The following is a 23,819-nucleotide window of genomic DNA, read 5'->3' as shown; positions in this document are numbered from 1 at the left end:
GTGGGATAAATCTTTGTATGCAGGAAAGGTGACAAAGCTCAGTGCAAGAAACACTGCATGTATGTCATTTGTGGGGCAGTTGGCTAAGTTTGCTCTAGGACTCAGAAGTGCATGGAACACAGAGACACCATTGATTTGGTTGCCAGATGGTTATATTAAGGCCTTAAGTTACATTAAAGCCTAAAGTTTCCGCAAACTTGCTCACATCATACCATTCATATTAACTTATTTGAAAAAATGTATAATGAAAAAGCTGCTATGAAAACAGTACTAATGTTCCATTTCTTTTAAGAATCATCATATTTGAAAAATGAGGACTCCATACAGATACAATACTTAATAACTCTACAGATAACACTAATATTCATGGTTTATATCGATTTTGCATGGTTGCTATAAAATCATGGCTCTTTAAAAATTAACAGAGCAATTGCCAAGATGGTGGAGTAGAAGGAAAATCAGCTCACCCTCTCCCATGAGTACAACAAAATCTACACCTGGAACAAATCTCATAGAATACCTACTGAACTCTGGCAGAATATCTCTTACAATTGGAGATACAAGGAAATCCTCCCAAAACTGGGTAGGGGGAAAAAAAAAGAAAAAGAAAAAGGAAATCAGTGCCAGACCTGTCCCCTGTGGAGGGAATGGCAAAGGAGGAAAGTGCCCTCACTCTCAGAAGCCCCCTTTCCAGCAGGGTCAACGGGGACAGAAAGGGAGCTTCAAAGGCTCAGAGGAGAAAGCAGCAGCCACTTTGCATACAGAACTGAGAGAAACCAGCAGAGAGGGTCTCTGCAATCCCCAGCCAGAGACAAGAGCCTGTGGGGGTGGGCTGGGACTGGCTGCTGGAGCTCTGGCTTCTGTGTACGAGTCTGGGGAGAAAACTGGGGCTGACTGCACAGAGGCAGCCTGAGGGGGCTGGAGTGTGGTGTGGACTGAGGCTGGGAGAGTATACAAACCAACCTGGGTCCCTCATAGAGAGCACCACTACTGGTCCACATGGAAGGGGGAACAATGGAGCCCAGCCATAGCAACCATCTCCCTTAGCCTAGAGGGTGTTGCTCAGGCATTGTTGGCATGCATTCTCAGGACAGGAGAGGTAGGGTTCAGACACAGCCATCTTGTCTGCTTGCTCTGGAGGGCTCAATATCTGGTGCATGGCTCCTAGGCAGAGGCAGGGCTGAAACTTCAACACATACACAGGGGGCTTGCAACTTCACAGGTGGGACTGAGATTTGATTTGAGCCCCAGGTGGCAGCAGCAGATTTGCCTTGCTGGTACCTTTGTGGATCCACGCCTCTGAGACAACCAAGCAGAGTTCTGGTGCATGAAGGTGGGGGAGTCTGGAGTTAACAGAAGGCCTGCATACAGGATACAGATGCAGGGTTGGGGTCTGGGCTGACCCTGTGGCTCATGGTGAATCCAGGTGTGTGACTACATCCACAGTATGGTGGGTCCTAAAGCCTGACATCGGCATTCTGCACTGGTGGCTCTGCAGGCACAGAACCTGGGAGTCATCAGGGCAGGTCGTCAACATTACTGCAGCTGAGGAAGGGACAAGGGCAGTGTCAACAAAGTATACTTTGTAAGCCCACATAAAAAGTGACAGACAACACCACAGAAGACACTTTCTGGCGGACATCTCCTGCAGAGGAAAACTCAGCAGCTCCTCTTATAGTGGAAACACTCCAATCCCGCCTACCACACACCACAGCTCAAACACAGGTCTGGAAACCTCTATTTCAACAATAGGGGAGCAGACCTGGACACTGTCAGGGCTGTGACAACCACAGAGAAAAAGGAGGCCTTGCTCTACAATCAGGGAAGGTTCTGGTCACCACAACACCAACCATAGCCCAATCAAGTGGATAGAAGCCAACACACTAGGAGGAAAGAGGTGGCAACCATCCGTAATAAAAAACATTGTGACAAAATATAAGATGTGCACAGTCTAAACAGAGACACTCCCCTTTTAAAAATAAAGCCCTTCAAAACCACAGTAGATAACTGTTACTCCGAAATTCAGAGTCAGAGAAATATAAGTAAAATAAAGAAGCAGAGGAACTACTCTCAGTTGAAAGAACAGGAGAAGTCCCCTGAAAGAATGAACAATGGAATAGACCTTGACAGTCTACTAGATTCCATGTTCAAAAAGGAGGTGATAAAAGCACTAAAGGAAATAAGAGAGACTATCAATAGAAATGCAGAATACAGTAAAAAGGAAACAGAAACTAGAAAGAGGAGATAACTAAAATCAGAAAACTCAACTGCCAATATAAAAGAAAACTAAAGTCAGTCAATAGCAGAGTAAAAAATGTAGAAGAACAAAAAAGTGACTTAGAAAATGGGATAATGGAAATGACTCAATCAGAACAGCAGATAGAATAGTAACTGGAAATCAATGAAAGCAATATAGGGACTGATGGGATAATATAAAGCATGCCAACCTATGCATGACAGGGGTCCCAGAAGGAGCAGAAAGACAAAGGGATTAAAAAGGTATTTGAAGAAATAATGACTGAAAACGTCCCAAAACTACAGAAGGAAACAGATATCCAAGTATAGGAAGCCCAGAGGGTCCCAAACAAGATGAACTCAAACAAATCTACACCAAGACATATAATTAAGACGGCCAAAGTTAAAGACAAAGAAAAGGTTCTAAAGGCAGCAAGAGAAAAACAAAGAGTTAGTTACAAGGGAACTCCCATAAGGCTTTCAGCTACCAAGAGTGTTTCTCTACACAAACACTGTTGACCAAAAGGGAGTGGTGAGATATATTCCAAGTACTGAATGAGAAAAAGCTACAACCTAGGATACTCTACCCAGCAAGACTATCCTTTAGAATAGAAGGAGAGTTAAAGAAGTTCTCAGAAAAGCAAAAACTAAAAGACTATAGCAATACTAAAACTATCCTAAAAGAGATACTAAACTATTTTCTCTAAATAGAAAAGAAGCTATAGAAGAGAGAAAACCACAATTGGAAATGTGATGACTACAATGAACCACAAGAAAATAAATATGAAGATGTAAAAGAGGACATCAAAATCATAAAATGTGGGAGAGGGGAGCAAGAAAATGTAGATTTTTTTTTGTTCTTGTTTTTCTTAGGATGTGTTTGAGCTTATATGACTACCAGTCTAAAACAAACAGATACAGTAATGGGTTAACATACTTGAAAAACAGGATAACCACTAATCAAAAGCAAACAATAGAATCAAAAAACCAAAAAGAGACCAAGCCAATACAAAAGAAAATTAACAAAACACCAAAGGAAAAATAAAAGAAAAAGAAAGGAACAAAAATAAATATCAAATCAACTGGAAAACAAATTTTAAAATGGCAATAAACAAACATCTATCAATAATTACCATGAATGTCAATGGACTAAATGCTCCTGTCCAAAGACAAGAGCCTACAATATGTTGCATACAAGAGGCCCACTTTAGGCTGAAGGACAGACATAGATTGAAAGAAAGAAGATGGAAAAAGATATTCTGCACAAATGGAAATAACAAGAAAGCAGAGGTAGCAATATTCATATGAGACAAAATAGACTTCAAAACAAAGGCCATAAATAAAGATAAAGGATACTGTATAATGATAAAAGGAGCAGTACAAGAAGAGGATATTACACTTGTTAACATATATGCAACCAATATAGGAGCACCTAAATATGGAAAGCAAATACTAACAGACATAAAGGGAGAAGCTGATGGGAACATAACAACAGTAGAAGACTTTAACACCCACTAATATCATTGGACAGATCTTCCAGACAGAAAATCAATAAGGCAATGGAGATACTAAATAACACAATAGAACAGCTAGACTTGGTTGACATTTTTAGGGCATTACATCCCCCTAAAACAGAATATGCATTCTCTTCAAGTGCACATGGAACATTCTCTAGGATAGATCATATACTCTGGCAAAAGGAGCCTCAACAAATTTAAAAGGGCAGAAATTATTTCAAGCATCTTTTCTGACAACAATGACATGGAACTAGAAATCAACTACCCGGGCGAAAAAAGAGAAGAAAATGACTACATGGAGACTAAATAACCTGCTACTAAAAAACCAATAGGTCAGGTCAATGATGAAATCAATTAAAAAATTAAAAAATACTTTCAGACAAATGACAATGAAAACACAGCCACACAGTCTATGGGATGTAGCAAAACAGTCTTAAGAGGGAACTTCATAGTGATAAAGGCTTTCCTCAAAAAACAAAAGCATTCTCAAACAAACAACCTAACCTACAACCTAAAAGAATTAGAACAAAAGAACAAACAAACTTAAATCAGCAGAAGGAAAGAAATAATAAAGATCAAGGAGGATATAAATAAAATAGAGATTAAAAAATAGGAAAAAAATCAATCAAACCAAGAGCTGTTTTTTTGAAAGAGTAAACAAAATTGACAAGCCTCTGGCCAAGCTCACCAAGAAGAAAAGAGAGAGGACACAAATAAACAAAATAAGAAATGAAAATGGAGAAATAACAATCAACACCACAGATATACAAAAAGTGACAAGAGAATACTATGGACAACTATATGGCAACAAACAGGACACCCTAGAAGAAATGGATAAGTTTCCAGAAATATTCATCAACATTGTTGATAAACACAGATGAAAAAATTCGCAACAAAATATTAGCAAACAGAATCCAATAGCACATAAAAAAAGGTCATACACCATAATTAACTTGGATTCATCCCAAGGACACAAGAATGGTTCAGCATATGCAAATTGATCAATGTGATACACCACATCAATAAGAGAAAGGACAAAAATCACATGATCATCTTAATAGATGCAGAAAAAGCATCTGACAAAATTCAACACCAATTTATGATCAAAACTCTTACCAAAGTGAGTATATAGGGAATATATCTCAACATAATAAAAGCTATATATGACAAACCTACAGCCAACATAATACTCAGTGGTGAAAAACTGAAAGCCTTCCCACTAAAGTCTGGAACAAGACGAGGATGCCCACTCTCACCACTTCTATTCAACATAGTATTGGAAGTCCTAGCCATAGTAATCAGACAAGAAAAAGAAATAAAAGGGATCCAAATTGGAAGAGAAGAGGTAAAACTGTCACTATATGCAGAAGACATGATGCTATATATAGAAAACCCTAAAGGCTTTAAAAACTGCTAGAGCTGATAAAAAATTTCAGCAAGGTAACAGAAAACAAGATTAACATACAGAAATCAGTTGTGTTTCTTTACACTAATAATGGAATATCAGAAAAAGAAAGTAAAGAAATTGCATCCAAAAAGATAAAATTTTTGGAAAAAAAACCTGACCAAGGAGATGAAAGACTTATTATAAGTGGAGAATTACAAAACATTGAATAAAAAAATTAAAGATGCTTTTCTTTAAAATGGAAAGATACCCCATGCTTTTGGATTGGTAGACTCAATATTGTTAAAAACACCATAATACCCAAAGCAATCTACAGATTTAATGTGATCCCTGTTAATTTACTCATGACATTTTTCTCAAATCTAGAGCAAATAATCCTTACATTTAAATGGAATCACAGAAGACCTAGAATTGCCAAAGCTATACTGAAGAAAACAAATGAAGCTGAAGGAATAACCCTCCCAGACTTAAGACAATACTACAGAACTATAGTAATCAAAACATCATGGTATTGGCACAAAAACAGACATGGATCAGTGGAACATAATAGAGATCCCAGACATAAACCCACTCACTTATGGTCAATTAATCTTCGACGAAGGAAGCAAGACTTTACAATGGACAAAAGTCTCTTCAGCAAGTGATGTTGGGATAACTGGACAAAAATATGTAAATCAATGAAGTTAGAACACTTCCTCACATCATACATAAAAATAAACTCAAAATGGCTTAAGGACTTAAACATAAGACAAGACTCTATAAATCTCCTAAGTTAAAAACATTGGCAAAACATTCTGACACAAATCTTAGAAATGTTCTCCTAGGGTAATCTACCATGTAATAGAAATAAAAGCAAAAATTAACAAATGGGACCTAATTAAACTTACAAGCTTTCGCACAGCAAAGAAAACTATAAACAAAACAAAAAGACATCTTACAGAATGGGAAATAACATTTGCAGATGATGTGACTGACAAGCGCTTAATCCCCACTACTGTGGAGTTCATGCAGCTTAATAACAAAAAACAAAGGACCCAATCCAAAATTGGGCTGAAGATCTAAACAAGCAATTTTCCAATGAAGGCATACAAATGGACAATAAGCCCATGAAAAAATGCTCAATATCACTAATCATCAGAGAAATGCAAACAAAAACTATAATGAGGTATCACCTCACACCAGTCAGAATGGCCATAATTAAAATGTCGCAAACAATAAATGCTGGAGACGGTTTGGAGAAAAAGTAACCCTCCTATACTGCTGGTGGAAATGTAGTTTGGTTGCAGCCATTATGGAAAGCAGTATGGAGATTCCTTTAAAAAATAAAAATAGACTTATCCTATGATCCAACAATCCCACTCCTGGGCATATACCTGGAGGGAACTCTGTCTTGAAAAGATATGTGCACACCATTGTTCATAACAGCAGTATTTACAATAGCCAAGACTTGGAAACAACCTAAATACTCATTGACAGATGACTGGATAAAGAAGTTGTGGTATATATACTCAGCCATAAAAAAGAATAAAATAATACAATTTTCAACAGCATGGATGGACCTAGAGATCATCATTCTAAGTGAAGTAAGCCAGAGAAAGAAAGAAAAGTACCGTATCACTTACATGAGGAATCTAAAAAAAGGCACAAATGAACTTATTTACAAAATAGAAACAGATTCACAGACATAGAAAACAAATTTATGGTTAGAAGGAGGTGAAGGGGTTGGGAAAGGATAAATTGGGAGTTTGCCATTTTCAGATACTACTGTATATGAACTAGATAAATTGCTATATATAAAATAAACAGCAAGTTTATACTGTACAGCACAGAGAACCATATTCAGTATCTTGTAGTAACCTATAATGAAAAGATGAAAAAGAATATGTTTATGTATATGTATGACTGAACTATCATGCTGTACACCAGAAATTGTCACAACATTGTAAACTGACTAAATTCAATAAAAAGAAAAGGAAAAAAAATTATCAGATGACAAGCAATGAACTCCATTGAAGCAAAAGAAACAGTTTAGATCTATATAGTAAGATTATTCCTGTTGAAGATTATTGCTTCAGTTATACTGTACCACAATCCACAAATTCTTCAAAGTTCCTTACAAAAATGTGACTGCAGAAATGTAAGATAATATATCATAATACTATCCTAATATAAAGTACTGTTTAGTTGCGAACCTTTTAGCTGAGGCCCAAAGACAAGAGGAGCCAACCATTCCCACATGCAGAAGAGGTGGTCAAAACCTGGTTTTGAGACCCTTAGAGTAATGCTAAATAGAGATGTTTTACAACTGGAGAAGGGGAAGTTGGTGACTAGGAAATCAGTTTAGAAAGAACTGTCCTACATTTTCCATCTCTTCACACAAGTCCAGGAAAGGCTGATTCAATGGAAGCACATAAGTTCAATGGTCCTTAGACTAGTCAAAACCAAGAAATCAGAGGAGAATAGTTAGCCAACTCCCCTAAATGCTGTGAGATGAGAAGTTGCCTCTTTGGGTATGTCCTGACTTCCTGGATATGTGAAATCAAAAAGATGCACTTATGTTTTCCTTATGAGACCAAGATATACAGGACATGAAAGACTGAGAAGCAGAGCTGGTATGAAATTTACTTATATCTTCCTCGAAGATTGGCTGGTAGAAACCTCAGCAGAATGAAGATGCAAATGTAACCCCATATGCCGATGAGAACAGAGCCATCTCTCAGAAAACCCTGTAGAGACTGGGGCATAACTTCAGCAGGGGTGTGGTGGGGAGGAGTACAAAATATGCCTCCCCAGCACTGCCCTGCAAACAAAGTGTCAGTTTAAGCTGCTAGAAGTCAGAGAACACGATGCTGAATTACCACAATAGAACTAGTTTAAAAAGCCCTTTCCTGCTTTTACCTCCTCTTGGTATTTCTACTTCAACCACAGAACTGCCAGAGGCACCTTAATGTCTAAAGCAGCGACAGAAACAGCTGGAACATTAGGAGAAAGTCACCTTATCCCCATTTCCCACTGTAGACAACCAATTTGAAGCAGGTTTAAGATGGGTTAGAAAAAACCTTTCATTCAGATCAAGTAGAAATCATGATCCTTAATTTGGTCTGGACATAATAATTAACGAATAGGACTTTTCATTTTTTAATAAAAGTAAACTAGTCAGTGAATTTTTTCAAAGAATAGCATGACCAAAGAAGGTATAGCACTTGCCCACTATTGTCTCCAAAGGCCAAGGAAGATATGTCCTCACAGAGCTTACCTGGAAAGGGCAATGATTTCTGAGGTGGGGTGTGGGTGTGCAGAGAGTAAAGGATTTTGCCAATTCCATCCCACCCATTTCTGCTTCCACTTTTTCAATATTGGATAAAAATAAGTCCTCCAAAAAATTTTGGGCAAGTACTATACCTTTCTTTGGTTCAAAATTTGCAAATATTAACTACTATATATAAAAATTAAAAAAACTTCTGTATAGCACAGAGAACTCTGTTCAATAACTTGTAGTAATCTACGATGAAAAAGAATATGAAAATAAATATATGTATATATAAGTATGACTGAAACATTGTGCTGCACACCAGAAATTGACACAACATTGTAAACTGACTATACTTCAATTAAAAAAACCTCAAACCCCAAATCATCCAAAACTAAAATGCACAGAAAATGTAAAACCCTAAAATCACTATCACCCTTCCTCATACTTGTCTTAATCACTATCTTCTCTTTTTTATTTTTAAGTCTTCACTGGAAAGTAGCATTCCACAGACATTTTTTTTCTTTTTCTTCTTTGACTATGTTCACTTAACTATAGTTTATCAATTCTAAAATGTTCAAATGTCTTCCCATTATAATATCTTTGACATCTAGATGTCTTACAAAAATGACTTTTTGTAATTATATCTGTAGCATTTTTTTCATGATTCCTAAAATAAAAATACATCATACAATTTAAAAGCCAATATATCAAGCTCATTAAGCTTGGTATAATTCAAAGAACATAATGACAACAATAAAGGCAGCAAAACACAACCCAACATCCATTGACTTGCCCCCAGAATAATTGTTAAAACTCAAGAGCACAAGAGAAAACAAGAAGAATGCTAAGTAAAGATTTTAAGGGGACTCACCAGAGTTGGGGTCAGAGTTGCCATCTGCTTCAGTCCTCTTGTCCGGAGAGGCTTGGTCGTAGAATTCGTCCTGTGGCTGAACCAGAGGAAGAGGGTGTGAGATCAGGGTTCCACTACCCACCGGCTCGTGGTCTCCTAGACCACTGTCACTGCAGCTTTCTTGGGAGCCATCAGGGAGATGGAAGGTAACCCGGCGCTGCGACTACAAAGAAGACCACAGGACACGCTGTTAACACCCCTCCCGAAGGGAGCAGCAGCGGAACGCAAGCAAAACAACTTTCAACACAGTGAGTACAATGTCGAGGCAGGGTAAATAAAACTTGGAACACAGCTGGGAACAAGCATTTATCATGTGCTCTTTACTGTGAGTTATCCAACTTGCAATATACAAGAAAATTTCAGTCTTGTGTAATTCAAGAACAAGAAACTCATGGTAAACTGCTGAAAATTGTAGCAAGAAAGGCAAAACATGTATATATATATAAAAACTAGTGATCGAAGCTATAGAAACATTTAAAATAAGCAGAAATATGCAAATATGTGTTCCATAGATCTGAATAAATATGTTGATAATCAGGTTTCTTATGAATGACCTGGCATCGTGTTTACTTGAGGGTGTTAAGACAGCTTTTGCAATGAAGTCATCATTGTCCACTAGCTCAGCTACTGCTACCAGCCGCTGGTTACAGAATATTCCTGTTGAAACAAGGTGTTTGGAATATTATTTTGGCATCTTTGTGCACAATGTCACCATCAGAAGTGACCTAAAATATGCACTTAAGTACTTCGATAAATTTTGGTGTTTTAATGAGATAAAATTGTGCATTTCAGCACAGATCGCTGCTTGGTTCTCTTGGTAAATATTATTTCAGCTGATGTAATCCATGAGATATGAGAATGTTTACACCTGTGTGGCATGGAGCTTTATGTCTTACAGAATTCTGTGAGAGTCGTAAACGTGTGCTGTATGTCTGACTGCATCTAATTTGCATTCTGCTTTGAAAACCAAAAGACCTTCCAACATCATGTCACATGTGAGTAGTTTTACTCAGATTTAATAAAATTATGAACATATAAATAATAACATATAATAATATACAAAGACATAATTATAACCTAATCATTTTATCATGCCTAAAATTTGTGTTTTTCATGAGACAAGTCATAAATCTCATCCATTTCAAAGAAAACAAAAACAGGGAGAGAAAAAATGCTATAGACAGAAATACTGCTATTTTCTAAATGATTTTTTATAGTCTGGCAATAGAACATAGCCTCTTTCCTGTGAGTCACTGGTTCAAATCCAGCCCAGAGTCCTAATGGAGAAGAGTTGATACCACTTTATTGCTGTTCAATGACCTGTGTGAAATGATTTGATAGTTCAGTACGTTTTTAATGAACTGATGTTGACATCACATAAACTCGAATCATAAATGGTACTAATTGAGTCTATTGTTGCACATTTCACCTTCATGCACAACTATCTCAGTACCCTCCTTCCCTTCTCAATAGATTTTGAAACGTGCTTAGGTGAGTGCTACACAAAATGCAAGCAACACTTGAATATTAAAGTCTCAAATGCATTCCTACTTTTACAGGGAAAGTCATGTTACTGATTTTATTTGTTATAGTGTTTCCTCTCTCATGTGAATTTATCCCTCTAGGGAAAACCAATAATACAAGTATTGTCTGTTTCTGCCTCACTTAATTCACTAGTATTATTCATTAGTATTATTTTGTAATAAGCACAGCCACTTAATTCATTAGTATTATTTTGTAGTAAGCACAAAATTCAGGACAATGACCAGATGGCCCACTATACATGATTGCCAAACATTTCTTTTAACATGATTGGTCTGCTAAAAAGTCCATAGTTTTAGTGATTAAAGTATCTTTGGTGTTACCTCTGGAGGTAATATAGCTCTTAGTTGCAGCTCAGGTGAGTAAAAAGGGAAAAACACAAGAGAAAGACAATGGAACAGTTGATTTTGCAATTTTTATAAAGCATTTCTGAAAGAAGCATTATGAGCTATTACAAAGTATTTGTTTCACAGACAGAAGGAAAAAGGAAAATGAACATCTGTGATATTCTTCTACACATAATTAATGTTGCTTTAATTACAATATTTTTTCCCTAAGAAATGTCCAAACCTGCAATATCAGTTATATCTTAATCCAGCAGTTCTCACAGCATGGTCATTAGAACTAGTATTTATGGAACACCTACTGGTCCATAGCTGGTACTATAATTACACTGAGAATAAAAAGGAAAATATTATTTAAACTATTTCAAATACAATTTATTACATTACATCTAACATACACTATACTATGATATTTCTTTAGCACTTTATAAGTGAGACTAAGAGATATAAATCTAGTGTAATTTATTTGCAATAAGACTCCAAATTAGAGTGATGTAATGTTTAAGCTGCTGTCACTTATGGAAATATTTCCTAATTATTTTGATTCAAAAATGCTTAAGTCTTAATTGGCAAAATTTGGCACAAGTTATCAGTCTAATGGGAGGTAGGGGTGTTGATGCACATGGACTAAGAATTGCAACACGGATGTTATAGTATGAAGCAAATTGATCAAGCAAATCGATCTTTAACTTATCATCATAATGACGGATATAAGTAGAAGAATGTTTCAAATATCAAGGTAGAAAGAAAGAGACTATTTGAATAAGTTAAAATGAAATGTAAGGATGCATGGAGTGCTAAGAAACAGGAGTTGTGAGTGTCATCAAGGACTAGCAGTACTTATTCAGGTTTGGCCAGAGAGCACCAAGGGAGGACCCAGGACCAGACCTCCTGGCTTGAGGTGCTCACTTTTCAGAGCCTGCCCCGGGCAAAGATGTCATGTCTTTTTGAATGAGTTCTTGGCCTTATAAAATGGAGAGAACAGTGCCTTCAGTGGAGGAGTGCTTTAAGGCTCAACCAGATAAAGTAAGTGTTCCTGGTATAGAATACATGGCACACAGTAGGGACTCAATGAAATTAATAGCTATTTATTCTCTTTTAACTTCTGGAGCTATCAATGTTCAGCTAGTTTTAAAGATGTGAGTCCTTCACCCCAGAAAAAAAGGACTGTTCCTTTGAAAAGATCTGCCTGGACTGCAGAATCTTGGCATGACTCACACATGCCTGTAGATCACGTTTTGGCCAGAGCTCTCGGAAGGAGAGCTGATCTTGGATGGGAGTGAAGGATAAGACCATGAAGACATGATTTCTTCTCAGAGAAAGTGAAGGTACCCCACCATTCTTTCTAGAATCCTATCAGTGTTTGTAGACTTGAAGAGAGAAAGGGAGAACTTATACTTACTACCTCTGGGAATTTTGCTTTGGGGTTATCCCCATGGAAATGTGCCCAATTTGGATTATAAATATAGTGAAACCCTGCCTGACTGAATTGGGACCACACATGTTACCATGAGGCTATTTCAGACTTTCCAAAGCCTGGGCACTTACATTTTGTTTTCCTAAATCTATTTCTTATCCATTCCATTTTCTCCCAGGGGAAAGATTATTATTATTTTTGGCTATGTCTGGTTGACAGGTTGAATGCCACATCTGTTTATGTGATTTATCACTGACAGGTTAGCTCCAAGTCCCAGGCTGCCCTGAGAAAGAATAAGATGGGAATAAGTTTACTACAAGGCTGTTCCATGTTACTTTATCTCAGGGCTGCTAGTATGATTTCTGATCAGGCCAAGCTTCCATCAGAAATCATGTACTCTATACCAGCATAAAGGGCCATTCATACAAATACAGTTATGTCCAGCATCCTGCAAATCAGAAGGTGCCACACTGGTTAGATTTGAGAAACATCAGCAAGCACTTTTACAGTACTTTTTCTTGTAGGCTGCTATGAAAGAGAGGGAAAATTCAAGGTGCCCTGGGAAGATGCACATGTCCTGCATTGGGCACTGTTCTTTAAGAGTCACTGAAAGACTGAGTCACCTAAGAAATCGCAGTCATTTCTTTAAGTCTTCTCTTGTGTGTGTCTTACTGGTATAGAATGTTATTCACCAGTAAATGACTCACATTAAAGCCCACAGTCCCAGTCTCACTTATCCAGAGGAATCCCCACGTGCAAAGATTTGGTGATAAGGTTTATTTGTGTCTTTGCATAAAATAGCATAAAGGTAGAAAAGAGTGAAATGTCTAGGAGGTAATTTATTAATTAATTATGCAATAATACACAATTGAATCATCAGTACTTAAAATTATGTTCATTTATGTTGGCATGGGAAATATTTGTAATCTGTGTTAAGTGTAAACATCAAGTTAGTAAGGATTTTGCTTAGTTGAATTGCATTTTTGTTCCCACATTTTGGGAAGCGAATATGCATAAGCTAAGATCTGACTATACAGACACTAAAGTGTTTAAAGTGGTGTTGTTTGGTCTTGAAATTGTCATAGTTAATTTTTTTTATTATTTTGACTACACTAAAATTTCCATATGTTATCTCTGTAATATTAGAACATATTCTAACTTTTAAGTATTCCTCTTCATCACTTATAGCAAATAAGTACTTAGTCCAAGAGTTTGGGAAAATTAAGTAGACAGTAGGTAGGCTTCCTCTTGAGCCAGTCTCCTACCACTGTGCTGCTACTCTAACTTCCATTTTTTACTTTCTTTACCTAGCTTTTTAATGACTGCAATGAAAGATCCTTGCTTTTTCCTCAAATCATAAGATAATGCTAATCTAGTCTAAGCCAATTATTATAAGTTAAATAAACAAATGTATCAGTTAACAACTGACATTTAAAATAATTATTTTCTGATTTACAGTCAAGATGGAGGAGTAGTTGGACCACAATTTTGCCTCTCCTCACGACTACAATGAAACCACAACCAACTGCTAAAAAACCATTGAAAAACACACTGGAACCTAGCAAAAGGGATCTTCTTCAACTGGAAACATAAAGAGGGAACCACAGCGGGATGGTTGGAGGGGCATGCTCGGATATAATCAGGCCCCATAACCCCCAGGGTGGACAACCCACAAGCTAAAGAATAATTAAGTTGCAGAGGCCCTCCCACAAGAGTGAGAGTTGTAAGTCTCATGTCAGGCTCCCCAGCCCAGGGCTCCAGCATTGGGAGGAGGAGGAGGAGATCCCAGGACATCTGGTTTTAAGGTCAGCAGGGCTTAGCTCTGGAAGCCCCAAAGGACTGGGGGAAACAGAAACTTCACTCTCTTGGGAAGTGAACACAGAAACTCATGTGCACCAGGTCCAAGGGCAGAGGCAGTGATTTCATAGGAACGTGGGCCAGACCTGCCTGCTGGTTTTGGAAAGTCTCCTGGGGACATAGGGGATGGCTATGGCACAAACAAGGTTCATAAAAGCTTATGGTAGACATTCCAGGAGTGTTCATCTACATGAGCTTTCCTGGAGGCTGGCATCTTGATTGTATCATTAGCACCAAGACCTAGCCCCACCCAACAGCCTGTAGGGAAGCCTCAGGCCAAACAGCATACAGCGTAGGAATACAGCCCCACCCATCAGCAGACTTCCTGAGCCACAAAGGCTACTAGACATGGCCCTACCCACCAGAGGTCCAGGACCAAGCTTCACCCAGCAGTGGGCAGGCCCCGGTTCCTCCTCCAGGAAACCTGCATAAGCCTCTAGTCCAGCCTCATCCACCAGGGGCAGATGCCAGAAGTAAGAAAACTACAATCCCACTGTACAAAAGTACAATCTACACTGGGACAGGCTGGGCCCTGACCCTTGAGTCACAGAGTGTACTGCTGGGACACATAGGACATCTCCCTCAGATAGCCATGCTCCAAGGTTGAGAAATGTAACCTACCAAAAAATACAAATAGAATGATAGGCAATATGAAGCAGTAGAGGAATATCTCCCAGGCGAAGGCACAAGATAAAATCCCAGAAGAAGAAATAAGTGATGAGAAGATAAGCAATTTACCTGAGAAAGAGTTTAAAGTAATGATGGTGAAGTTGTTCAGAGAACTCAAGAGGCGTATAGATGCACAAAGTGAAGTTTTTAGCAAAGAGTTGGAAAATATAAAGAATACCCAAATAGAGTTGAAGAATAAAATTACTGAGGAGTCTAACACACTTGAAGGAACCAAGAATAGACTAAATGAGGCAGAAGAACAGATCAATGAGCTAACAGACAGATTAGTGGACATTAATACTGCAGAACAGAAAAAAGAATGAAAGAAATGAGGATAGTTTAATAGAACTCTGGGACAACATGAAGTGCTCTAATATTCACATTATTGAGGCCCCATAAAGAGAAGAGAGAAAGAAAAGACCTGAGAAAATTTTTGGAGAGATAATCACTGAAAACTTCCCCAACTTGGGAAAGGAAACAGCTACCCAAATCCAGGAAGTGCACACAGGATCAACCCAAAGAGAAACACACCAAGACACAGTAATAATTTTGACAAAAATTAAGAATGAAGAGAAAATATTAAAATTAACAAGAGAAAAACAACAAATAGTATACAAGAGAACTCCCATAAGGTTATCAGCTGATTTTTCAGCAGAAACTCTACAGTCCAGAAGGGAATGGCACAATATATTTAAAGTGAAGAAAAGCAAAAACTTATAACCAAGAATTCTCTATTCTACTAGGCTTTCATTCAGATTTGATAGAGGAATCAAAAGCTTCACAGATAAACAAAAACTAAAAGAATTCTCCACCAACAAACCAGCTTTATAACAAATGTTAAAGGAACTTCTCTAGTCATCAAACCATACAAAAAAAGAACAAAAAGAAGAAAGAGGAAGAAAAAAAGAAAAGACCTACAGAAGATTGCTTTGGCAGTTTGGGGTCTTTTTATGGTTCCATATAAATTTTGGAATTGGTTCTTGTAGTTCTGTGAAAAATGTCGTGAGTATTTTGACAGGAGTTGTATTGGATCTGTAGATTACTTTGGGTAGTGTGGCCATTTTGATAGTGTTGATTCTTCCAATCCAAGAGCACAAGATATCTTTCCATTTCTTTGTATCATCTTCAATTTCCTTCATCAATGTTTTACAGTTTTCAGACTACAGGTTACCTCCTTGGTTAAGTTTATTTCTAAGTATTTTGATGTTTTTGATGCAATGTAAATGTTTACTCCAGTTAGAAAATTATGGCTTTTGAAGTGGAAAAAAAAAGTGAATGAAGGGCCACAAATGGCAAAATATCCTTCTTTTTTTATGGGTGAGTTGTATTCCATTTCATATATGCTGCATCTTCTTTATCCATTCATCTATTGATGTGCACTTAGGATGCTTCCATATCTTGGCAATTACAAATAATGTTGCTGTTAATAGCAGAGTGTAGGTACCTTTTTGAATCAATTCTTATTTTGTGGTTGGCTTTATTCCTTTGATAACTATGTAAGTTTAAAAAACTAAAGCTCTAAACATTCTTAGAAACAATGAACAGTACATATACGTAAATTTTAAAAATGTGTGTAGTATATTGTGTATATGTATTTACACGCAATATATTGTATATGTGCAAATTATAACAATTCTACCTAATAAAACTGAAAAATGAAAAAAAATAAAAATTTTCTGGAAAATTATAAATTGATCTAACAGAAATAGAAAAAAGTGCTTTAGAATTGTTTAAATATGGTTTAATTTATAGAAGATTCTTTAAACATTTTTTCAAAGAAATATTCCTAATTCTTAGTTTCTTTAACAACATTTAAAAAATAATATATCATCTATGTATCTATCTAGTCTCAAGATGGTACACAAATACACCCCCCAACACACACAAACAGACATCAACCAGAAAATACTTAGGATCAAGTAAAAGACAAAAAAAGTGTTATAGTTCCATATGTGAACTTGTTTTGTTCTTTATTTCATCATACAATCCAATGAAGACATGCTTTTTCTTTATTCAAAATATTTTCATAGGTATCTCTTCTCAAAGTAAATCATATCATAAAGGATTAAAAATACCTGGGGACTGGAAACTGCATTTTGATTCAAATATTTCTTGTAACATTGGTTAGAAACATTTTGTTCTTTCTTATTTTTAAGAGAACATATTTTAATTGAAAATTTAAAAGTAATAATTATGAGTATAGTCTCAGGTTGCAAGCTATGGAAAGGGGAATTTTTAAGTAACAGAAAAAGAAAAAAACATTTTCAGCTAAAACCACTGATTCAATTCAATAGAAAGTTCCTCAATAGCTTCTTGCCATCTAAAAATCAATGCATACTCTTCCTCTTAATAAAATCCATAATCAAGTAAAACTCATAGCAGTTTAGAAGTTAAGTTAAATGCAACCCCCAAAGCAATCTATGGTTATAGTTTAATTTGCCATTACTCAATACAGGCTCGACTGAAGGGAAGTTAGTACTAATACACACATGTTCTTTTTCATTCATGTTTCAGAGCTCTCATCAAGAAACTAAGAAATTAAGAAAGCAGCTAAAAAACAATTTTGCAGGACAAAATTGTAAGGGAGCTTTCAGCTGGTGATAAATATTTTGAGCACAGAATTATTTTATGAGTCATTTTATTACTTTTTACTGGTAAAATGAGTTAATCTCCTATCCTCTTTATTGGAAAAACTTATGGTAAAAGGCCTCTGCTAAAGTAGAATTTGTGTATTTGTGTTTTGTTTTGTTTTGTTTTTAAGCTGGACCTTATTTAAGGATTTCCTAGTCTATTTTAATCTGCTATGTATTTTGCTGATGAGGAAATGAGGTAAAGCGGTGTGTCTGTATAGGTTGCAGTGGGAATAAAATCCACCTTTTCTTATTTTCAACATAAAGTTTATTCATCCATTCAAATAATAAATAATTATTGAGCACCTACTTGTGTAATTCATTAAAGAAATCTCAACCAAAACAAGAGGCAGGACAGGTTTGTATGGGGAGCTCTCACATGCCACCATTCATTAATGAATTATCCTAAATAGAAAGAGATACACTCCTACATCTCCCTCAGGAAGGGTCTCCTAATTTATTACCCAGTGACAAGAAGAAAACTTCTCTGGTCCCTGAATAGCCCAGCCAATCAGAGATTGTAACAGCCCAACCAGTAAGAAGCCTTCCTACTTTGGACTCCCAGCTTCTTCCAATGGACTCTGGTTATTACAGTCTTCCAAGCTCCTCCCTTTTCCCTATAAAACCAAGCTCCCTGTTCTACTTCTCTGGATCCACCATAGTTTGCATATCCTGAATTGGAATTCCTGTGGCTATTTCTGAATCAACTCAATTTTCCTGGTATTTAAAATAACTATTATATTATTAAAGCTGACATGCTATATGCTAGAAACCATTCTACCTGCTAAGAATACAATGGTGAACAAGACACAAAGCATATCATACAAATTCCTAAAAAAGTAGAATTTCATTAAAGTACTCTTTAACAGTTCTGAGGATGCTTTTGACCAGCAGCTGTGTCACCTTTTTATAATTTGATTTCCTTCTAATTCTTGCAAGCTATGCATACTTAAGCAAGGTCAGTGCATGAATAAACCTTCACTGTGTTAATCAGCAATAACCTAGGGAGAAATAGGAGGGAAGGGGAGTGCATTCTGAGTTTATGGCAAACAAGGTCTGTTGGAATCCATTGCCAATTTGTGAAAATAAAACAAAAATAAAAAGGATAGAAGAGTAACTAAGACTGTTAGAGTAGGCTATTCTTGACTCAAACACAGACTTATTGACTCTGCATATCCTTGAGCAATTTTTTCCTCTAGATAGTTGAAGCAATGTTAACAACCTCTAATAAGAATTGATGAAATCAAATCAGCAAGTTTTTCTGAAAAATGTATACACTTGACATTTTGTGAGCTTATCATGAATATTTTCTGAATGAAGTTGATTTACCCAGGACGGAACTAGAAAATCTAAAGGGGATGTGGTAGAAATGAAGTATCTTTGTTCGTCCTCCAAAGATGTTTTCCTGTGGGAAATGTCCTCTGTCTCCCCATCAAGAAGTTTGCAGGGAGTGTAGCTAAATGAAACACGATAACAAACCACTAGCTTCAGCCTTTTCTTATTTCCCCTTTAATGTTTACACGACAGATTATTTGGAGACAAACAGGCAGGTTCAGTATGTGTTGGAGGAAGATATAAAACAACTTCACTGACCTAGGTGATGAGTATAAGGTGTCAGCAACTTTGAAATGTATTTTTTGATTCCTAGTGTCATCCATGCTGTGTAAAATAGGACCAGGGTATGGACGATAACTGGCCTTATAAAGTTGGAGAGCATTTTCAGGGGAAATGGGGAATGTTCATCAATACTATACTTTCTGCTCTGTTAACCAGTTTGCTATCTGCTGCTAGGCAACTACTTCATTCCAGGATAGAGCTGTTAGCTTTTGTTCTAACTTCACTACTCAACTGCATGCTTAATGTAGAAAGCTTGTTCCGTGTGTGTGGGAAGCTCACACTAAACTTAAACTTAGCCTGTTTACTTTACTTTGTAAAGGTCTTGTGAAATGACTTCCTCAGATTAAAGACCTGTACTTTTTGTGCCTTGTAAATACAGGGCATTGAATACCTCTCAGGACTGCATACGGCTGGAAGACTCACGGCAATGACATACGATGAAAGTTTTAATGTAATTTTATTTTTATTTCCTTTTGATCTCAATATGATTTGTGAGACAGGAAGCATTTCTCTTCATGTGCAAAAAAAAATTGATAGCTTTGAGGAACTTGAGAGAAAATAAATTCTTTGTAGTCTTTTTGGGTGTAACCATGGTGCTTGGATTTAAATATTAGAAACAAACATAAAACAGGAGTCTCCTCCTTATATCATTTCCCCTGTGGGACACCAGAGACAGGAACAAGGGTTTGAATCAACTTTCCTCATTGGTTTGGTGGCATCACCACAGTCCTAAGTTTCCTCTGGGTTCCAAAGCAAGCAGAGAGGATTATGAATTGTAGAATTGTTGGTTATTTTGCTCCTTATATTCTTATCTAATTCCTGCTATCAGAAATACCCTCAACCTATTTCTTACAGTTAAGTGTTGCCCAGTAGGAATGCAGCACTTTATCTGAGCATATAAAATATAAAATGACTGCATTAAACAGAAGCAGCTGCTCCTGAATCTCCAAGCAGAATTTTTGCATCTATAAATTATATGCACAGAAATAGGGAAGAAACAACTCAGCAGGAGTCCTTTGCAATTTAGTTTTCTAGTGTAAACAAATCCATGTGACACAGGAAGTTATCCTTATCATATTTACAAAATCAGCGTACATGATAGTTATAGCAATTTAATTAGGAATTCCACGAAGTTATTACTGTTATTCAGTAAAAATATAGAACCCACTGACATAGCATGCGGGTCATTTACAAAAAGTGAGCCTTCTTTTGTTAATTGAAAAAACCACTAAAGAAAAGCATTGAATCTTGTCAGTATTGATAACAGAAATAGAGTCTGATTTGGTTTAGGATTTGACAATTCTTGTCAGGTAGTTTTAGCAGAATTAACTAAAGAGGTAATGGGTATCTCTCTAGCTTTTCGCTCTTAATTCTCAATACAAAGGAAGACGTAAAACCAAGATAGGTCGTATTTTCTTTAAGTAAATTGTATTTTTTTAAAAGGTAGCCCCGATTTTATATTAGAATTAACCTCAGACCATGGATATTTGACTCAAAAGAGTTTAAATACACACATACACACTTCAAACTTCCCTTGTGTATTACTGAACACGTGAAAGATCATAATTACATAGTAAGAATGAAAACTAGTATTTCAAAGGTTTAGAGGATCCCCTATTGCAATTTAAAGAATAAAACATATAGAGCATAGAAGAAGCAAGAAGCAACCTGTATAAATTTTCCAAGAAATACTGTACGACGAGGCTGCTCAAAGCCCTCATGAAGGATTGTGCCTAAAATGTGGTATAATCTGTTACAATCAATCTTGTGTCAAACACTCCTGTTTCATTTTGATATTTAACTTTTTGTCTTATTTTTATAGTATAAAGAAGAACACAAAAATTCTTTTCAGAAGCAGTAAACGAATAAGAACTTATTTGAACTAATCCTAACACATGTAAAGGATATGTCACTAACAGTCTATGGATAACAAATTCTGAGATATCCATCATACTGTCTTCAGCAAAAAAGGAAAATGTCAAAGGGAATGATACTTCTGGCAGAGGGGCCTCTTTCTAGTCTATGATTCAAATATGAAGAGTATCATGTAACTACTGGAGCCACCAGGAGGAGCCACTCAAACAGTCATGATAAATAACTTAATCCTCATGGGCAAGTTAATGGGGGACTAATTTGCATAGAAAAGATGGATAGTAGGACATCATCTACAAAACAGAAGTCAAAGTTCAAGTTACACTTAGAGGGTGTGGAAATGTGTGTGCACTGGCAAGACACTATTGACCAACTATTGAATTTTTTTTTTCTAGGCTTTTCTGTAAACATGACACATATTTGAGAAATGTTTTTTTCCAGAATAGGGGAGGAGGAAACAGCACAGATAAGGAAGAAATTGTCTTTGCCATAAGGAGCACACACAAAACAAGCATCCTTGAAATTTCATCTGAAATCTTGGACTCATTGGTAAATTATCTAACAGGTGATACATTGATAGAGGTTGATATAGAATGACTAGATATTCTCTAAAAATGGTGTCTGTATTTACCATCAGATTTTAAATAATTACTCAGAATTTCATTTATCCTTTGTAATTGTGTTGTAAAAACACTTCTACTGTGAAAGGCGAGTGTTTTCTTATTTTGTCGTGTTTTAGTTCTCTCAAAGGATATTGATTTAAATATTGTTTGCAGTTGAAAAATTTTGATTAGGAGTGTTTGATATTCAAGTCATATTTCTTTTTTTCTCAGAATAAGTTAGGAAGAAAATGAGAATACTTTAAAAATATATCTACAACATATACATAAATTTGTGTATGTGTATGTATATACAAATGAAATAAAATTTATGCACAAACTCCAATACAGACATAATGCACATGTCTTAGCTAGCATGTGAAATTTTCCTATTCTTAGACAAGGAAATTGTCAAATGCATATGAAATCTTTGCTTTATTTATTAATGTTGAAAATGAAATCCAAACTTTATTAACTGAATCTGAGAAAACCTGAATTAATCTAGACAAATCTGATACCACAAGGTGCACTCCAAAAAGAATGCAACTTCCTGGTTATATTTAGTGCCACATAATGTATACTGTTACCTGGTAACAAAAAAGTTACTTGCTTAGCAATGATACTTCACGGAGTATAGAACTCACCATATATAATTGTGATTACAAGATGAGTAAAAACATTTTTTAAATAAATGGAAATTATACAAAACATCTATTTAGTTCTTTTAAGAAGGAGGAACTTAACCTAGAAATGGTGCCCCTATATTTTTAGAGATTTTGCAGTTTGTGCTCTTGAATTGTTTTGGGAGCCTGTGGTGACATTATATTGCAGTGTCTCAAGGTGCCAACTGTTTGCCTTTTCTGATCTGATTTTACTTTTTGAAACAACTAACAGCCATCTGTAATGAGGAACAATAGCATTTTTAAGAGGAGAGAGTACAGAATAACATGGTACATTTTCTTCAATGGCTTTAAAAACCATCTTTGAGGACAATTACAAAAGAGCAGTTCCAGAATATTTTGAGAAAGGATGATCTTGAGGAGGAAAAGAAGAGGGCCAGTTTGAAGGACAGCATTCCTTGAAGCGTGTCACTTCTGTTCCTTAGATGAGCATCAGTCTCGGCTTTGTTCTTGGCTTATATACAGGAATGACCTTTTTGGATCTAAATTTAGGAAGAATAGTGAAGGCAGTATGGTATGAGACTATGAGATGAATGGCAGTGATCTTCATAAGGGGTTTCGAATTGCCGAAATCTGAGAAAAACCTCACGACACAAGCTTGCTGCATATGTATTGAGCAGTAATATTTGCATATGGAAATCCTATCAAAATAGTTTTGAAAGTATCAATAAGCATCATTCAGTAGAGTGTAAAACACTGATGTTCTGATAAACTAGAGGAAGATGTTTTAAGTTGCTTTTGCTTTGAAAAATGTAATATGTAACTACCTACTGTACTCTGTTAGAGCCCTTATAATGATCTTAAGAAAACAGAGAAACTAACCCAGCTGAAATAAACATGAATAAGATTTCATATCTCTTTTCTCCTGGGTAGAGCAGACTTTGTTCTAAACATTCAAAGTGGCTGGACTTTATTTTAAAAAAAAGTTCACCTTGTATTGCAGACAGTCACTGTGACTTTGAGCCTGTTATTTGAAACAAAAATCCTACATCTCAGTGATACTCGCTACTTGCCCTGTGGCTCTTAGTCTTTCCTCTGAAAACATCACCGAGTCACCAATCTCAGTTGTTTGTTTGCTGAGGATAATTTGCTTTCCCTGAATACAAATCTAAAATCCAAACGTCAGTCAAAAACTTCTGTATGTCAAAAGGTTCTGTCGATTTAGGTAGCATCTATGTAATATTGAGCTCTATTCAGAAAAATGTATTACTTTTGGAGAGACAAAAACTCCCAAATATTATGTTCCAAATGTGGACACAGCATTACCCAGTC

General features: G+C 36.3%; 1 protein-coding gene across 7 annotated transcripts in view; it reads right to left on the bottom strand.

Annotated features, from left to right (window-relative positions):
* PCDH9 (protocadherin 9) overlaps nucleotides 1-23,819 on the bottom strand; it is an 858,857-nt gene that overhangs the window by 291,353 nt on the left and 543,685 nt on the right. For 4 of the 7 annotated variants that reach the window (XM_010982176.3, XM_010982177.3, XM_010982178.3 and 1 more), the window contains one exon: nucleotides 9,282-9,483. In XM_010982176.3, the coding sequence (XP_010980478.1) occupies nucleotides 9,282-9,483 (202 nt within the window). The remainder of the gene's footprint in view (nucleotides 1-9,281; nucleotides 9,484-23,819) is intronic. The other 3 variants (XM_010982179.3, XM_031466105.2, XM_010982180.3) reach the window with 1 other exon arrangement.

The sequence above is a fragment of the Camelus dromedarius genome, chromosome 13 (assembly GCF_036321535.1).
Source record: "Camelus dromedarius isolate mCamDro1 chromosome 13, mCamDro1.pat, whole genome shotgun sequence".
Lineage (NCBI taxonomy): Eukaryota > Metazoa > Chordata > Mammalia > Artiodactyla > Camelidae > Camelus > Camelus dromedarius.
The sequence above is the reverse complement of the archived record's forward strand: the minus strand, read 5'-3'. Positions and strand labels throughout refer to the sequence as shown.